Raw genomic sequence first — 19,323 nt, 5'->3', positions numbered from 1 at the left:
TTCAGTCGGCGATCCTCCATGACCAATTTATGCACTTTTTCAATAATTTCTGGGGTAGTAGCACATTTTGGGCGACCACTACGTGGATCATCTTCTAAGCTGTCCCGACCAAATTTAAACTCGTTTGTCCACTTTGAAACAGTTGAATATGAAGGAGCAGAGTCCCCCAGTGTGTTCAGAAAATCGGCATGAATTTCCTTTGCTTTCATACCTTTCTTTACGAAGTACTTAATCACCGCTCGGATCTCGATTTTTTCCATCTTCACAAAGCACTGCACGGGAACAACTACAAAGTGACGTCCGCACCACAGATCTCTACCCAGAACACTGACGTGCCACGTGTTTATTAATAAAGGATGGCCTATTACTATGCGGGAACCTCGTTGTCCTAGCACTGACATCTAGTGGTGATTCCGAGAACTTTTCAAACCACCGTTCTCTTTTTAGCTGCATTCCACTTAAGTATGTAAGCATCAGCAACAACTGTTGGAACTCGTTGTTGAAAGACATCAATTGTAGATAGATGGCCCATATTGTTACAATGTAACAATGTTGTTTACTACTGTAGTAAGATTAAATCTTTGCTTGGATCACATTGTCGTAAATTAATTTCTGGTACCCTGTTGTTGTTGTTTTTTCCCCATGAGATGTGAGCTCCAATTACCACATCAAACCTCCGTTTTAAAAGTTATTCAGTCAAAAATAGTTATGGAGGGTCATTTTAAGGGAGGTTGCACTTACCAGTTCTTGTTTTCCCGATTTATTTAATTTCATTTTACTTTTTAAAATTTTCCTCCAAATTTCGGGGGCATCCGTAGTCCCTTCAGCCTCTCTATGCGTACGCCACTGTCCTTGGCTGCTGGTAGTGTTAAAAGAGCTGTACACCAACTTTGTATAAGATTCAGAATTCAGTTTTCCAGAGATCTTGTCGCGCAGTAATGTGTTTCGTCAGCTTTTGTGGCAAAGTGTGGTCGTTTACTTACTCGTAAATTCTCAGAGACGGTGACGATTGTTCTGAACCTTTTTCAATGATACACACCTTAAAATGTTGACCTTGGTTCTTTGTCCTTCCTACGCTTTTCATAAAGCGTACGGTATTATCGACTTTAAACATTTTTTTCGGTTATTTTAGAATTAGAATGTCAAGAAATTTTTAATAATTTTCTCACAGAAAATTTCCCGATTTAATGGGGAAATGACTTTCTTTTGTACGAACGTCGGGATTTTTAAAATTTCACATACTGATCTCAAACATAATTGTATGCTGTAAGCGCTTGTCTTGTGTGGACACCAGTACTTACAATTAAATTAGTATAAATATGGCTAAATGCAACAACGGACAGTAAACGGATGTCATTCCTGAATAATAGCACATTACTTCTTACATTTAGACTGAACAGGAAGTTGCTGTTTGTTTACTCGTGGATAATCCCCATAAACATCGAATCCGAATTGTCACATTTTGATGCAACCTGAGGGAGCGAGGAGAGGTACGTGAACGTGAGCAAGTGATTAAAATTTTTAACATTCGTTGCTCTAGTTGGCACATAAAATTCTAAAGACTGAGATATTTCGATGTCCCCTTTGCATTGTACCGTTCCATGAAGACACATGTCGGGGTGTGAGGATAGGGTAGGGTAACCAGACGTCTTGATTGCACGACAGTCCTTGTGTCTGTCCTGCTGTCTGCGATGCTACTCCAAAAATGGAAATATGTCCTATTTTTCAAACAGCGTCCTGCGAATGTCCAGCAAAATATCCAGACGAATTGTTTAAATCTGTGAAACTGTTAGTGCCTTTTAAATTAATAGAACCTAGGCATTGTTAGTTTATATAGAAATACTTGTGGATCTAAAATATTTCTCGCTCGCTTCGCTCGCGACCTTGGTCTACCGCAAGCAGTCTGTTCATGATAATGATATGTAAGCCACCGAACAGTGCCGGCGATTAGGGTTGGGCGAAGGGGGACAGTTCCCCCCCCCCCTCACTTTTCGCCACTTTTGCCTAAGCACTATGCCAAACCTTTAGTGTTGTCCACGGGACGAGACGGGACAGGCTTTTAAAAATTCGAGACGAGACGAGATTGACCATGTGTCATGAGACAAACGAATATTTTCGAGACGAGACAGCATTTCCACGAGACGAGACAGGCCAAAGTCTCGTCTCGTGGGCAACACTACAAACCTTATCTACAAATGAAAATATACTGTCTTTGCCCTCCCCAGTTTTGCCACCTTGCCCCCCTTCCAGGTTCTCGAACCAATCCCCGCCACTGGTACCGAGTGATGACTAAAAGTACTATATGCCGGGGCGCTTTGAAAATTGAAAATAGCCCAATTCTGGGGATTTGCATGTTTGATGCATTGATGAGATTATTACTACAACTGCGGCAAGAGACAAATATATTTTCAGTATTGATTAATATTTTAATATTACAAGTATTTGACAGTGTGTGGATGTCTTACAATAAAAAAGTAAGGAAACACAAAAAAAAGAACAGTTAGAACGGGAGAAATAGGAAGGTTAATCTGTAAAATTTAAAAGATAAGCAAAATGAGGAATGAAAAGAGAAGTATGTATGAAGGGAGGAACTCCATGGCGAAGTGGTTGAACGCTAAGAAGCCAGGTCCTGGGATCAAATCCCAGTCTGGGCATGGATGTTCTTTGAGTGTCCATTCATGAATTTAATCGTATCATCACTCTCATATTCATTGTTGCAATTAGCCAAAAAGACATAAAAGCGACGGTAAATAACAAAAATCAAATCAAGACAAGGACGTATTTAAAGGGGGCCCAGGGAGTCCGGACCTCGCCCGAAAGGATTACCAAGTACTAAAATTAAATAATGATAATATGCTTGTTTATCATTTTTTTGTATAATCGATGGTTATTAATTTCCTCTGAGCTATTTGGAAGGCAAGGATTATATTGGGATCATACAGCTTTGAATGACATTACAAAGATTTATACACACTACTACGCATAATAATGTGCATAAAATATTAATCAGAAACTTTACTTTTCTCCAACTCCATCTAACATTGTTTCTGTTATTCAATAAATATTCAATTCTTCATGTTTTTTACATTAATTTCATTGCCAGGGTACTTGTTTTTACATAAATTATTCCGATCTTAACTACAGGTAAGCTGTTACATCTTTATTCCATAGGCGTGCGCATGGGGGGGGGGGGCAAGGGAGTTAGATTTTTTCCATGGAAGGACAATAAGGTATTTTAGAATGGGGCATATCAACCCGATAATAGTGTTGTCCCCTCAAAAAACACCACTTGAATTTGAAATTACCGCAATCATGTAAATTACTATGACTGAAATCAAATTATACGTGTGAAATATATACTTATAGGTTGATATTCGATTTCAGGGTGGCTACAAACAAGCAGAAATGAAATTCCCTGACTTTTCCAGGTTTTCCAGGACAAAATTTACATTTTTCCCTGACTATTACAAACTAAACTAAATCGATGTTTTTGCAAATGGAAATAATAAACTCATACAGATCCAGGTATAGATTTGTTAAGTACCAATATTATCTTCTATGAAATTGACTTATTTCTCTATTCTCTATGATTTGAATTCAAAATGCAAAGTAATGAATTTGGAAAATTATTGCAATTCACAAGCTAGGAAAGGATTACGAAATTTTATCATACGCAGTAAGCTTAAAATAAAATAATTGATTATTTTTAAAGTTACGACTAAATGAGATACGAGCGAAGAGGGATTGGATTGATTTCGAAATACAATTTGTAATTTATCAGTCTCCTTATACATTCTCATTATTATATGTTGATATTTCCACTGAGGTTTGGAACCCTCTGCTTGCAAGAACCATGAGTGCGGACTTATTTTTCGGTGCATGACGCTACTTCTCTCTTCTCTGTAAAACAAACAACTTAACTCTTGCATATAAGTGAAACAATTGAATTGTACAAAAGAAAGTGTCATATTTCCTTACATTATCAATGGGATTTCTGCTTCAGTACAGTATATCCAAGTGAAGTACTGTGAAACTGACAACATGCAGTTATACAATCATTGCTGACGAAAAGTGTATGGAGGCATTACAAATTTAAAGCAAGGAATTTATAGAATAGCATTGTACAGGTACCTCTGATTTAGCTAACCACACATTAAAACAGAAACACTCTGTTAATAACAGCTTCTGAAAGTTCATATACGAGGGACATCCTGAAAAAAGCTCCAATGGTGCCTACACGCAGCACTAATAGTCGGAGAGCGACACACACACACATGCAGGCAGGAAGAAGTGGCATGTAGCTGTAATCTGGTACAGTTGCAATGCAGCCGTTTTAGGACAGTTCTAGGTTAAAGCTCTCATACAGTCTCATACAGTCTCCCACAGACTGCGATGTAGCCTACGTGTAGTAATCAGCTTTTTGCAGGCTCAGAATTTGGCACAGAGCCACCAGCAATCGTGTGAGGTGTGCAAACCGGACGTCGTGAGTGATAGTATGGTCAGACGATGGTGCAGACAATTCACAGAAGGCCAATCAAATGTGCACAAGCCCATACAGCTGAGTACACGCGGGCCCTTTGCATCACTTCAGGTGAGAGATCTTGGACCATTCCCTATACAGCCCTGGCTTTGCATGTACCGACTTTCATCTCTTTGTTTAACTGAAGAGGATTCTGGCAGGACAAGGGTTTGACAGCTACACTGCGGTAGAGACAGTCTTTGCTGTCAGACGCATATGCCATGGGCAACAAAATTTAGTGCCATGTTACGACAAATGCCAGAACAACGCTGGCGATTATGCCGAAAATTAGGTTAGGACTCACTGTTACTAACACAATAAATTACAACTGATATTCTTGTTTTATTTATGCCTAATCGGTAGGGATCTTGATTTTTTGTTATTTTTTTTCAAATTGGAGTATTTTTTATTTTTTTTTATTTTTTACTATTCGGTGTTATTTTCCCCAAAATTCACATTTTTATTTTAGCGCATTTTCTGGCAAATATCTGAAATTATATCTTCATGGTGTTTTTAAACAACTGTTTCAAATTGTAAGTCACATGGCCTACGCGTCTTCGTGAGAGTTTCATATCTTGAAAGTTATTTTGGGAAAGTTATATTCCATACCGGCTTTTTAATTTTAAGGTAAGGGTTTCAGATAATGGAATTTTCCCCGTATATACTGAAGGGTGCATAATGACCATAAGTGGCGACGCACCCAAAAAATTTAAATCAATCAATCTCACGTGACAGATACCGATATATTATAGCACCAAAAATTGGCATTAACTTTTTTTGACTTGTTAGTGTTACGTTTCCCAAAATTCGTGTTTTTGTTTTAGGACATTTTTCTGTCAAATATACCGAAACTTAATACTCCACTGTGCTTCTAAACTATTATTTTAAATTGTAGGTCACATGGTCTACGTATTTTCGTGACAGTTTGATATGTTGGAACAGATTTTTGAGGAAGTAAAAGTAAAGTGTTCCCCTGCACTTTGCCATGAAGGTGTACAGGGGTGTGGAGTTTGGGCCCTACACTTTCTTGATCACGGCTGAAAATGGGAGTGATATGATCAGCACCACGCTCCTGGCTACCTTTATCCCTCAAAGTTTCCTCCAGGAACCCGCTTGATATGACGCTGGGTGGGAGCCGGAGCAGTTTGAATAGGTGGAAAAGATTCCGGTTCTTCCCCGCAGAGAAGACCCCGGGTCTCTCGCATGGTAGTCAGACGCTTTAACGATTGAGCTCCATTATTTGTCGCTCGACAAATGCCGATGGTGCGCACTTAGCTTGGTAATTCAAAACACATATCGCGCTACAAATACTGAAGATGTGGTGCCTGTGTGATGGTAGATACGCACTCGATCTCCTGTTAGAACCTTGCCACTTTGCTCTGTGATGCAAATGGTTTTGATAGAAGTTGAAAAAATCGTTGGAAATACATGATTTAATGTGGTTGTCGGAATTATTTCATTATAGTTTACTCTTGAATAAAATGTTGGAAAACTTACACTTTCTATGTATACAAACATGGCCTAGAAAAGACAAGAATGTTGGATTTCATGGAATTTTTTGTTGTTTTAGGACATTTTTAAAAAAAAATCGCTAAAAACGCCAACAATTCGCATTTTATGCCAAAGTCGCATTATTTCGATATTTCGAACGGGCGAAAATTGTGTCCAGACATCACTGCACATTCATAAATACAACTTCGCAGCAATTACCATTTTTCAGGGTTTTCGCATTTGCGAAAAATCAATGTCCCTACTAATTGGAAATTACTTTATGGCCACCCCTCGTATAAATCAGTAGATGGAAAGTGAAAATTTAGCAGGGCTGGCAGAGAAAAGTCAATTATTGAAGAAAGTGATTTGCTTTTATGATTGAATGATTCGAGTAAACATGATATTGAAATATTTTCGTATTTTTTATTAGTATTTTATTTCATAATCTTGGACATTAACTTACTCAGTGAGAGATTAATGACCATCTCTCACGAGTTTAAACATACAGGTCAGAGAGTGGCGTTAATTTCATTGCAATACTAGTGTTGCAGTAAATTTGAGGTTGGGAGCATGCACTTGCCAATTTTTATAACGTTCACCAATGCAGACTTATGTTCCACTTTTTCGTGATAGTATTCAATGTATATCCCGTTTTGTTGGATTCTTCTTGATATCTAAGAATAGTGTAATGTTATTGTAAACGTATGTTAACTTGTGCAAAACCAGTAATACGTCAGGATGATAAAGAAAACCTTTGTAAGCATTGCTACATTAAATAAGGTGAAGTGAGCCGGAAGAGTAATAAAATTCCAGCAGCATATTTGTAGTCTAAAGCTCTTCTTGTTTATGCATGCGATTTTTGTTGGATGTTGCAGTCCGAAGACATCCAACAAAAATCAATTCCATACGAGTGCCATGCATGCAATTTCTGTCGCATGTTGTAGTGAGATTCTTTGTCAGGTGGCGATACTCGACAAAATTCGTATTTATCTTTGTTTCTATGTTCCTTCAGTTTGTCCAACAAAATTATCAACATTGCCATGCACACCAGTGGCGGAGAATGAGCTGGGGAAAGGGGGGTCCCTTTTTGTTTTACTTGTTCTATGGTTTTTGTTCGTTTTCAAGAATATATCCAGAACTGGTTGCCCCATTTTAGATGTCAAAGGAAAGGAAGAGGGATGGGTCCTTTTCCACCCTCGCCTGTAATCAGCCCGCATCAGCAAGAAAATCGTGGCTGAAACAATCTGCATCGCACCCCCCCCCCCCCCCCCACGTTTCCTGACAGGAAAAGAGGGAGAAGTCAGTAAGCCAACGGAACACTTTTTTAGCAGATATTACGACATCGACACAATTAGGAAAACATATGAAGTGGGAAACGGGAGTTATGATGCACGTAAGATCGAAGTAAACTTTTGTGGAAACCTGGATGACAACGCATTAAGCGGGTTGACGATCTTTAGTTCACCTATGTGGTTTTGATTATCTCTAACAGTTTCGCTTTTTTATGAAGTGTTGCAGGGAACAAAGAACACATTTTGAATGAAAGCGGTTACCGGAAGTTGTCGGCTACAAGGCCGAGAGTTGCTCACTCACAGGAACCTGCTGAACTGGACAGATGGGCCAGACTTCCAGGCGCCACACATCTGTATTTTCGAACATTACTGCGATCTTATCTCTCAAGGTGGTGTATTCATCGATGAAAGAGCTTGACCTGCCATACACATTGGCAAAGACTGCAAGTCCAGCAGTCATTTCGGGCTGCTCCCACCCTTCCCCGCGAGTTTTCAGCAGCTCTTAGGACAAGGAAACAAAAGGTCGATTTAAAATAACATCCAAGCACATTCGATCTTCTCTTCTCGCGTATCCAAGAGAAAGCATGGCAAAACAAGCCTGGCGCGTTGGGTAGCGGCCGTCGGGTGCGGGCTAACATTGGTGCACTTGATTGAGGGGAGGGCAGAGGTCAAGTGCTATTGGATATCACTCAAGCATGGTGTGGTGGTGTCTATTTTTAATTCAGACCCAATTGTGAGCGGTAGAGCGCTCGCGAAGGAAATGAGTGGGGAAAAAAACAACGCATTTTTCGGCCGATTTCCTTCAATTTTTCAACTTTTTTTTTCAATTTTTTCTATCTTTTTCTAAATTTTTCACGGTTCCCGGGAAAAGGGTCGTTACTTCGAGAGGGTCGTTATACCCGGGCTCGTAGAATCGAGAGTTGACTGTACTTTTCTATCATGTTACACATCCATAACTTACTATAGACAACTAAAGAGCGTAGCTGTGGGGAGAATTCTGTGAGGAGCATCCAAATCACTCAATATTCTTCCTTCTCCTATGTAATTCAACTTTCATAGGTTAGTCTATCAGCTGGTTTTCTGGTGCTTGCAGACCTTCTAGGCCAGTGGTTCTCACCTATGCGAGACTGTGGCCCAGTAATTTATTTTTTTTAAAAGTCGCCGCCCTTATCTAAACAACTTTGCTTGTAAATACTATTCTGATTTTATTAACTTTATGCAGTAACTAACATATACCCTTGAAATTAAATATTAATAAATAAATTATGTTATAATCGTAAAGAGTAATAGCTAGAGGCATGCATAGTTCGTTTTTGACGAAAACACGAAATGTGAAATAACACATTGTAATGTTAATTTTTCATGTTTCTGAAAAGTGTGAGGTGTATTTTCCTATCCTACATTTAATTGAGAATTACTGCAAAATGCGAAATAGACTCTCAAACACGAAATTTACAGTTTATATACCGACACAACACTTTCTGAAGTCTGAAGTATCCTGTGAGTTATGCAATTCATGGAAAATTGATTAATTCTGCTCTAAATATTTGAGAAGCAAAAATGGACCTCTTTATACAGGAATAAACTTAATATTCTGGTAATGATTTAATGTGTTATTAGAAGGGATATGTTTATTTTGTGCAATAGTGCAGTTTTTAAATCAAATTTGAGATAATATTCACAATTTTTAAAACCAAAATGTCATTTTATATGGTGCTTTTTCACCGCTATAACAGCGAAATTTCATTTTATTTACCGCTTTTGAATCTGAAATTGACTCTGTTTTTGTACCGAAATTTTGCTTTTTTATTAACCAAAAATATGTGCCTCTAGTAATAGCTATATTATGTCTAAGGTGTGGCTTGTTGACAAATATAAATTAGTTGTCAACTAAAATGACAAATTTTGGTAGAATCTCTCACAGCATGGTATATCTGATGCTGTTGTCTGGTACAGGACTGCAGCTCGGCAGTTTGAAAAGCACTATTCTAGGTTCCTAATTGCAACATGTACGATGCTTGAGCTGTACACTAGTATAGCTTGTGAGGTTTTTCATCCAAGGTTACTAATACAGTTGAGCCTGAGTTGACGTATGTCAAGATGAAGAGAAAATAATACATATAATTGAGAATTAGTTACAAGTACAAATTAGATACCACGTCATGTCATTATTAAAATATTGTAATTGTATCTATTTTGAGGAACAAGATATACATAATACAGGTTATTTCTGTCACAAAGTGATAAATTATTGAATCTAAAAGTTTGATTCTTAAATACATTAGATTTGCCACTTTATTAGTGAACACTTTGATGCTGAATACAATAGACACTATAGTTTTACTACCAAATTTTTAAAAATCGTCTAAAATAACGTTTCTTTTACTAATGACTGTGCAAACTGTGGTATAAGCAATGCCTAAATCTGCAGCTATTTCAGTTTTAGTATTATGTGGATTAGCGTCCACTTCCTGTATAAATTTTACTTTCTGGTCAAGCGTGTAACTTCTCCACTTTCTGCTGTCCATGGGCGACCAGTATCAACTGAAAACTGTCATTTCTGTGACATTGTTGTAGCTTGGTTACGTACAAACCAACTGTATTTTATGAACATTAGTACATATAATACCGAATCATGTATAAATGCATTACGTATAGATAAAACAAAAATGTTTTAAAATTATATTTTGCTGGGACCTACAGTAATTTATGTATCAAACAATTATGCAGAACTGAGTGCTCAAAAAAGTTTTGCATATTCAGGGTTTGTGATCATTTTATTGTACTAGATACATGGAATCATATTCAAGAGTACAGGGGAGACATACAAACAGAAAGAAAACACTGCAGCCATGCAGAAGAAACAAAATCACACCAGAAGCACAAGATTGAAAATGTGGGATGTGAAACACAAAAAAAAGGCAGTGCAATACCGTGTACCTACGGTTCGCGGGCATGCTTGGGATCAACAGATGGGAGTTCAGTACCTTGTATAGCCACCTTGAGCCCGAAGGCATGCTTGAACACGATGGGACATGCTAAGGATAAGAGCATTCAACTTCTCCTGAGGAAGACTGTCCCACTCTTGAATGGCAGACTCCTGCAATTGCACCTTGTTCACAGGAGGATTTTCGCGGCTGACAATTGCTTGCTTCAGGTGTCCCCATGCATGTTCCACACAGTTCGTGTCTGGAGAATACGCAGGCCAAACCATGTGTCGAATGCCATGCATATCAAGGAACTCGTGAATCATTCTGGCTCGATGTGGTTGAGCGTTATCATCCACCAGCATGAAGCCATCCCCACAGTTGTAGAGAAACCTGCTACCACGGGTTTGAAAATAGATTTCTGTATATCAGACCAGTCAGGTGACCCTGGAGAGGAATTAGGGGCGTACGTCGACCAAACATGATGGAGCCCCCATGCTGATGGTGGCGTTCCTGGATGAAGGGCTCGTCTCCAAACCCTTATGCTTTTGCTTAGTGGGTGCAAACTGATGGTGACCTCGTCTGTAAAGAGCATGTGCTCCCACTGTTCCTGACTCAATCGCTGTGCATTGTTGCCCACCTTACACGGTCTCTCTTATGGTGTGGTTTCAGAGGAACCTTGGGTATTGGTCTTCTTGACGTCAATCCTTCCTCATGAAGTCGATTCCTCACTGTCTGATTGGAAACATTCGCTCCTGAGGCCCTCCACAGATCCTGGCACAAACTGGTAGCAGTTGCAGTGGGTCTACGACGTGCCGAAATCACCACGTACCAATCTTCCCTGCGTGTTGTTTTGTGTGGCCGCCCTGTCCTTGGTCGGTCAGCAACTGATTGTGTCTCCCTGAACTTTTTCCACACTCGAGAGATATCACTTTGGCTCACTCCAACATGGACAGCGACGTCTACTTGGCGATATCCCTCTTGCAGCAGCGTTACAATTCGAATGCGGTCCATAGCAGAAATGGTTGCTTGAGGCATGTTGCCCTTAGTTTTCCACCCGCTCTGTGCAGTTTCCAACTCACAAGTGCAGATAAGACAAGGACAATCCCTCCCATCGGGCTGCTTTCAAATCTGCTCAGGAATCATGTGGCAACTACTGCCCTCTATCTGCTGAATATCGAACTCACTTGGTGCATTATGTCTGTTTTTGTCTCGGGCATTGCTCACATAATGAACATTGTATACCTTTTGGGGATATTGCGACTCAAACCGCATGCAATCATAATATGCACTGTATAAAGCAGTCTTAACTGTATTTTCTTACTGCTTAGGTTTTTGTGTGATTTTTTCTTATATTGTCACATGCATGGTACATGCACATACTACCAAATACTAGACCTTAGAGATGTTTATTTTCAGGATAAGAATTAATAATTGTTTTTGTATTACTTATAGATTATTTACAAATTCCTGCAACATAATAGCAAATGGCTGTTGGGGCAGCTAGAAATCCTAGACCCAGGTGATATAGCTCCTCCCCTCGTTATTCCAAAAGGAAATCCAGCAGCCGCACGTCTCCTGCACACAATGTTCCATATGGGAGCTCATCGTTTTGATGAGGTGAGTTTTTCCTTTTGCCTCATCTTAAGTTATTGGTTTATAAAGTACCGTATCTACACACACACATATAATGCTCACCTTGATTTTTGATGGGGAAAAGCGACAAACAATTTATATCTCGTACATAATGCACCGGACAATTCAGTTACCTGTGGATTGTAAAGCTATTGCTATGCTGATCAAGACTGAATGAGATCATACCTATTCAATGCGTCATCTGTGCTGTGTGGACCAAGAGTGTATATACAATGTGTCACCAACCCATGCCAACCCCCAACCCCCCCCCCCCCCACCTGCCTCTCTCCCTCCACTGTTTAAGCATCCTAATGCTTTCACTTCTGTAATCACCTTGTTTATTCTGTAGTAGAAGAAAACACAATCAAAATTACATGTGGCAGGAGGTGCTTGTTCGAATTCTACAAGGATGGTGCGGTGCCGCTTTTCTCTATGTCTCAAAATGCTCTGATACAAAGTGAAAAATCATGGGAGATGGCCATTTCACCTTTATAGTGTTTTTTTTAAAAAAAAAACAACTTATTATTACTAAAGAAATGTTACCTGGTAATCTGTATTTGCTCCTGTTGCTATACACATGTTATATGCAGTGACATAGTGAAATCATGCATGGTTTCATGTTGGCTGTCCGATTTATTCCGTGCATAATACGCATTCCAGTTTATGGAGGCAAATATTTTGGAAAAAAGTTTACTCATTATACATGAGTATACGGTACTAGGAGAGGAGGTGCAGGTAAAATGTAAAACAAGAGAGATGTTGAAAATTGAATCTAAAAACTACAAAGGCTGTCGCAGAGAAGGTGAGACTAATTTCTGTATAGGAAAACAGCGACCTCCATTGGCTAGCAAATGTACTAGGATGAAAATTTGGTTCATCAGCTGCCGATTGAGACCAAAATGAGCGCAATAGGTCAAAACGTCGTGACTGCGTAGCAGTTAAAAGACTAGCATGTACATGGACCCCTCCAAGAATCATGAAAATGAAACAAAAAAAGTACAAACCACAATTTTTTTATTCAGAATCAGCCATATCTAGTAGACGTACATCTTTCTCAAAATAGGCACCATTGACAGCTAAGCAAGCATCCATACGCTCCTGCCACTTTGTTAATGTCTTTGAAAATTCGTCGTCAGGTAGCGAGCTGAAGAAAACTTGTGCTGCGGTGATCACTTCTTTGTTCGTCATGAAATGACGACCACGTAAAGTGGCCTTTAAGAGTGGAAATAGCCAAAGTCACAGGGTGCAAGGTCCGGGTTGTATGCTGGATGCAGGAAAATGTCTATTTTTCTCTTCGACGCGTAATCCTGAAAAGCCCGCGCGGTATGCAACCGTATTCACTAGCATCTCGTTAATCACGGACTTTCTTTGTCCAGGATGCGGAAGCAAATCGCCTGATTCGCGCCCATCTTCGAACAACTTGTGCCATCGGTACACTGTGGCTCTACTCAGTCTGTCTTGATCGGCATATGCCTGTTAAAACATTGCATATATTTCTGCAGCAATTTTCCCTAAACGTGAAAAAAAATGTATGGCATGTCGCCGTTCATCTTGAATACTCATCGCGAAAAGCAATGTTGTACAGAAAAACCTGGAGGGGTAAACGAAACATGTTCCACGTAAATCAACACAGCTGCTCACTAACGTTGTTTCGCAACATGTGGCAACTTGCTACGGAAACAGAATGAGTCATCCTACACGACGCGACTAGTGCCGAAACCATAGGCAGTGTTGCCAAGCCAGGAAAACATTTATCTCACCTTCTCTGCGACAGCCTTTGTATATTTAACCTTTAGCAGATGTCTGGTTTGAAATGAAACCATCCAAATTGTGTGATTGTGAATGATAAACGAATCCACTACCACGTGGCAGCAATTAACACGTCATTTATTGAAAATTTGAGATGATTATTCACTTCTGTCCTTTTTGTTCATTTATATACAGGACATAGGGGAATGACAAAACAATATATTTATTGTTACTATTTTGAACAAATGCATGTTGAAAATGTTAATTTTCGCTCCACAAATTATGTTTTGTAACTTATGAAGAGATATTACTCTTTAACCACTGATTTTTGCTATGCTTTACTTTTGCATGTAATATTGACAACAAAAATACTTGTTCACATGTGGCAATTAGGAATCCAGTTGGAGATGCCAGTATTTTCAATATTACCTGAAAATTACGATTTTTGATTTTTTTTTAATATTTTTTATTTTTTAAAAAAAAAATGGTGGATGGGGATTGTGGAGCATGTCCTCAAAGAGTGATGTTTCGTCCTGCTTCCCTGCAAATTTGGTCCATCCAATGTCCATAAGTCTGAAACGTGAACCAATTTTCTGAATTTTTTTTCTCCAGAAAATGGCAACACAGCTTTTCTTATACATTGTTATTATATTTTCCCCCAAGAAGTACGTGCTTATTTACAATGGGACTTTGCATATGGAATATGCCACTCCTACATACTACATTTTTCATTCACTTCAGTTCATTGTGGTGGCCACAGGGGTGTCCCGAATATGAATTTTTGGGTAAAATTTCGATATTCTCCTTTCTTTACCTTGGGAGTTAAATTGTATAAATTTCATCTTTGCTATTTGAATCGATTGAATTGTTTTTTTAAGGCCACTTTGTGCACAGGAAGGCTAATCGGGACTGAACCTACAGTTTAAAGTGGTATCCGAACCACTATGCCATGTACCTCCACTGGTATCAAACCCAGGACCCCTTAATTACAAGGTGACAATGTTATCACTATGCAACCGTGGAGGCCCTCACATTTGCTAAGAGTTCTGTAAAAGCGCACGTGTGAAAAGTTTCATCCAAAGAGCATAACACATGGTAGAAACTCCTGTCTACTAAAGATTGAAAATTGCAAGAGAATGGAGCCAGAAAGGCTACAAGTGAGAGCATACAGTGCCAAAGGGAAGACTAATAAGATGTTGGTGGAAAGATAGAAGAATATGGAGAGGTTTGATTTACATGGGCGTGCGTAGCTAAATGCTTAGTGCTCTTGCCTTTTGTGCAAACTGTCACAGGTTCGATTCTCAAATTTGATTGTTTGCTCAGCATCATGAGGACAATGGGGAAGCTACTTGAGAAGAAGCAGTAGCAGGCCCATGTCTCGAAAGCCAGAAAACAGCAGCAATGGGATTTGATGTGCCAACCATGCATCACCCAATGAAAAGCCACTTGTTAAACCTTGGCCTTCAAAGGGCTGTTGCTGCTGTTAGAGTTCTGGGCCAACCCATACTAGAAATGGTAAAAAATGATGGTGCTGATGGCATTCTGTAACGATCTGAGACAACATGGTGGAGTGTGGTCATTTTCCCACAACTGTTGATACAGTATTCTGGAAGAATGTCATTCAGATATATTCTTGCCTATAACAAAACGGTGCCCTAGTATGCTGAAAAATTAAGTCTACCTATTATTTCTCTAGAAGTTAAACTATTATTAAACCAGTTATTATTATGATATTATTATTTTTAAAAACTATATACAGTCAATGTACAGTGGGATGCATAAGTATTTCCAGGTTAATTGTCCATTGCTATTTTCAATCACTTTTCTCTTTCATTCTACGTGTTATTAGGAAATAAAATTTTAGTGGTGTTGTAGAGAGGTTTGTTTCCTACTTTGTGGTGTTTTATTTCATTTCTTGAAGCTCACATTGTAAAATATAAACTGAATTAACTTGGTGATGAACAATTTACATGGTAATAATACTTATGCATCCCACTGTACATCCTGGATTATCGTGGCCAAATAACACATACACTCACTGCAGGCTATAAAACTCGACATCTTCGTCAGGTATGTCAAGAATTTGATTACTGTGTAGATGTGTGACCAAGAGCGCACACATTGAAGGACTATGATTAACACATCTCAAACTTCAACAGTTGCTCTTCCTAATGACTCATGTTACATCCACATAAGATGGTAAACAGCTGTTTTATTCACTTACAAATCCCCACCATTCTTTTGTGAATGCCCTATATTATTTTGCTCAACAGACAATAGTTACATGCTCATAGAACTCTCTGTGCCGGCCCCCGTGGCAGAGTAGTTAGCACATTGCTCTACAACACTAGGGGTCCCGGGTTCGAATCCTGGCTTGGGCATGGATGTTTGTGAGTGTCCATTCATCACTCATCCCATCTTCGCAAATTGGCCAAAAGTGGCACAAGAAGTGAATTAAAATAAAGGAAATTAATCAAATCAAATCATAGAACTCTGTATATCTTCACCTTGAAAGGAAACACAAAACTTATAAATCCTGTTTAGGGAGGGGGGATAATGCTGTATGTGCCTATGATACCTGCTGATGATACCTTTATTTCAGTGTCATTTTTAATTTCCAGTTTCTCCATGGCACATGGCAGTTGGATTGGAACTTACTGCTACACACACCTCTATCCCTCAGCCCCCTTCAGATGTGGATTCAGTTGTCAAGGCGAGCAGAGTTTAAAGATCCCTCTTTGTTAAGTGAACACGATAGCAATGTTGTTAAAAAGCTAACTGCAATGTTTAATGCTGTGAAGAAGTAAAATAAAAAAAAGAACAATACTACTTGCACATCAAAATGCATATAGGTTTGTTTGTTAAAATGAATTGTGGTACATGGTACATCCAACCAACAGAATAATAGTAGGTGAATTATTCGTCACGATTTTCATGTACAATCCTTGTAATCAAGGGTTCGATACCTGGTGGTGCATGGCACAATGGTTCGGATTCCACTTTAAAGTATAGGTCCAGTCTTGATTAGCCATTCTGTGCATAAAGTGGACTTAAATCAACAAACATTTTCCACAATGTGATTATTACAAATTGAAATATTTTTTAAAAAAAGAAACATCAATATGCAGAAGACATCTGATTTGCATTCATTCCTTATTACAACAGGATGTAGAATTAAAAAAAAATGAAGATAGTGATCGACGATTCGCCACTATTATATTTGCCATTGGCTGTACAAGCACTATGCTGTGGCATGTTGACTTTTGTTCTGAATCATAGAATCTCATAAGTTTTTAACATAATGAAGGAAGTCTGATGTTAGTACTGTAAGTAATGGAGAATTTGCATTTAACATTTATCACAGTAATTGCTCTAGTTTGGCTGTTCTACAAGATATGCAGAATGTAAACATTTGTATCAGGAAAGTGCATGGTACTTGCCACATAAGAGTTATGACTTTTTGTTTTTCCTTATTATAATGTGTAAAAAATACCATATGTTCCTTTAGTGTAATAAGTGGCATGTTTATACAAAAAGACTGCAGGGTTTGAATAGTAATTAAAATGTGTTATTGATACTTCCAGTATGTTTAGTAAATGAAAATATTATCCTAACATTGCATGGCTAAGTTAAGAACTAGACTTAAGAAGTTGAAATTATATTGCAGTAAAAATTGCTAAAAACAATAAATGAGGACGATTTAAAAAATGTAAGAGCAATATTCGAATGTTATTAATTTGGAAAGATAAGGACAAACGAAAACATCTTTATATTTTGGAGTCAGTCTCGTAAATTCCTCATGAACAAGGTCTCCACATGCCAATCAAGATTGCATTTACAAGACTTGATAATATGCATTCTACTAAAAACAATTCAACAATGATATGCTTGCATATTTGTCTGCACTGGCATAGTTACCTGCACTCACCTTACATGGTGCATTTCGAATAAGTGTAACTTAATGTATGAAGATTTTATGCCTTAAGTCTGCTGTGGTAAGGTTGTAACCTGGCACATTTCACTATCAAACAATTGTGTTTAATTTTTTTGCACTTCTGACATGTTTCTAGTACTGCAGATTTCAGACATCCTGTCTAGTCTACATTAGTGGAATTGCTGTAACATTCTTTGATGCAAAAAATATTGTGTAGGAGTATAAACATAATTACTAACTTAGGTGTGTTGTATGATAAGATGATGATAGGAAAAAAGTTCAGAGTTTTGGCTACCCGTAAAGCAACAGAAAATAAAAACTATATTGTATGGAGTACAACTTATTAGTCAGGATTTTTGAAAAAAAAAAATAGAAGCGTAAAGATGAATCAATAGTCATGGGAAAAGTCACAAATGTATGGAAGGGACGAATTTAAAAGAAACTGTTGATGATAGAATAGAAAAATTGTCTAGTGAAAATTATACATATCAATAATCAATGTACATTTTCAATGCACCACTTTGTGAAGAAAATTATTAATAAATAAATGTAAGGATGATGTAAGAAAGTTTTTCCTTGAATTTTTATATCTGTCTGTGAAGGAGAAAAACAGTTGCTTGTGTGAATATTATAGTTCATTTGTAACTATCTCAGTCATCATTTTGTAGTGCCATGTGATTATTTTACACCAGCTTATTATCATTATTTCTTTTTAATCATGGCTGTGCATGTGGTACATATTAATATTTAATCTACTTCTTGCCTGCATTCCATAACTAAACATAACATTTTTTCATGCTGCTAGCTGACTAACAATGTTAGTTTTTCATCATTACTGCTGCATTGCTATGTAGGGGTGCAATTGGGTTGCCAAAGAACTCGTTTAGTGCATCAGACCTGAATGTATCTGAGGAGAGCACATTACTCTTTTTATTTGGTAAATGTCCCTGGCTTCTGAGGTTAGGCTAGAAGCTTTTAGCATTTTGTATTTTCAGATTTACCATTTCATTATAGTGTTTAAAATTTTGTGTTTCTGATGCCTTTTTTTTGGCTCTGTTTTTAAAGTATTTGTATGATAGAAGAGCACCTGTCTCTCCTATATTTACATACCTTAGAAGAAAGTAGTTGCGCAACTTCCAGAATTCCCTGACTCTATTTGAAATCCAAGGGGCAGGCAATTCGGTTATGCATTTTTTTTTTTTTTGCTAGGTCATGCTTATCTTAATCTGATATTATTATTCAATGCCTTCACCACTGCATCTACGTCGTCGTTTCTTTCGATTTTACGCCATTCCACTTTTTCCACATCTTTTCGAAAATTATCAAAGTCGATGGTTTTGAATTTTGTAATTTTGATGAATTTTTAAAATTGTTTTTGTGTGTATAAGTCAAATACGAAATAGTTTATGTGATGATCTTTAATTCCTGGTAATTTGCCTTGCCCAACTTGCTTTACAATTGAATCGTGTGAACAAACAATGAAATCAATTAATAATGACTTTGATGTTGCTGTAACTCTGGTTAGATTAGTAATTAGTTGTTTCCCATGGACTTCCTTGATTACACTGTGAAGGAGTCGGGTGCTACTTTGTTTTCTTTAACATGTTGATATTACAGTCACCTAATGCAATATAGTGATCATTATATAAGTACAGGTGTTGGAGGATATCTGCTATGTGGCTGATGTGAGTATAATATAGTTTTCTTACTCATACTCTGCAAAGTGAAAGAAAAAGGTTTCAGTCAACATTTGCGTTTAAAGCAGATTAAGAATCA

The 19,323-nt window shown here is 38.1% G+C and overlaps 1 protein-coding gene across 2 annotated transcripts in view; it reads left to right on the top strand.

Annotated features, from left to right (window-relative positions):
* LOC145994845 (uncharacterized protein KIAA0825 homolog) overlaps window positions 1-18,122 on the top strand; it is a 54,595-nt gene extending 36,473 nt beyond the window's left edge. Inside the window, exons 8-9 of one of the 2 annotated variants that reach the window (XM_083131221.1) lie at window positions 11,685-11,849; window positions 16,235-18,121. In XM_083131221.1, the coding sequence (XP_082987347.1) occupies window positions 11,685-11,849; window positions 16,235-16,420 (351 nt within the window). In that variant the 3' untranslated portion in view covers window positions 16,421-18,121. Of the gene's footprint in view, window positions 1-11,684; window positions 11,850-16,234 lie in introns of both variants that reach the window. The other variant, XM_083131222.1, reaches the window with a different exon arrangement.
* The last annotated feature ends 1,201 nt before the right edge of the window (window positions 18,123-19,323 follow it).

Source organism: Lepisma saccharinum, chromosome 11 (genome assembly GCF_977018435.1).
Source record: "Lepisma saccharinum chromosome 11, izLepSacc3.1, whole genome shotgun sequence".
Taxonomy (NCBI): Eukaryota; Metazoa; Arthropoda; class Insecta; order Zygentoma; family Lepismatidae; genus Lepisma; species Lepisma saccharinum.
Note: the sequence above shows the minus strand (reverse complement) of the source record. Positions and strands in the feature narration are given on the sequence as shown.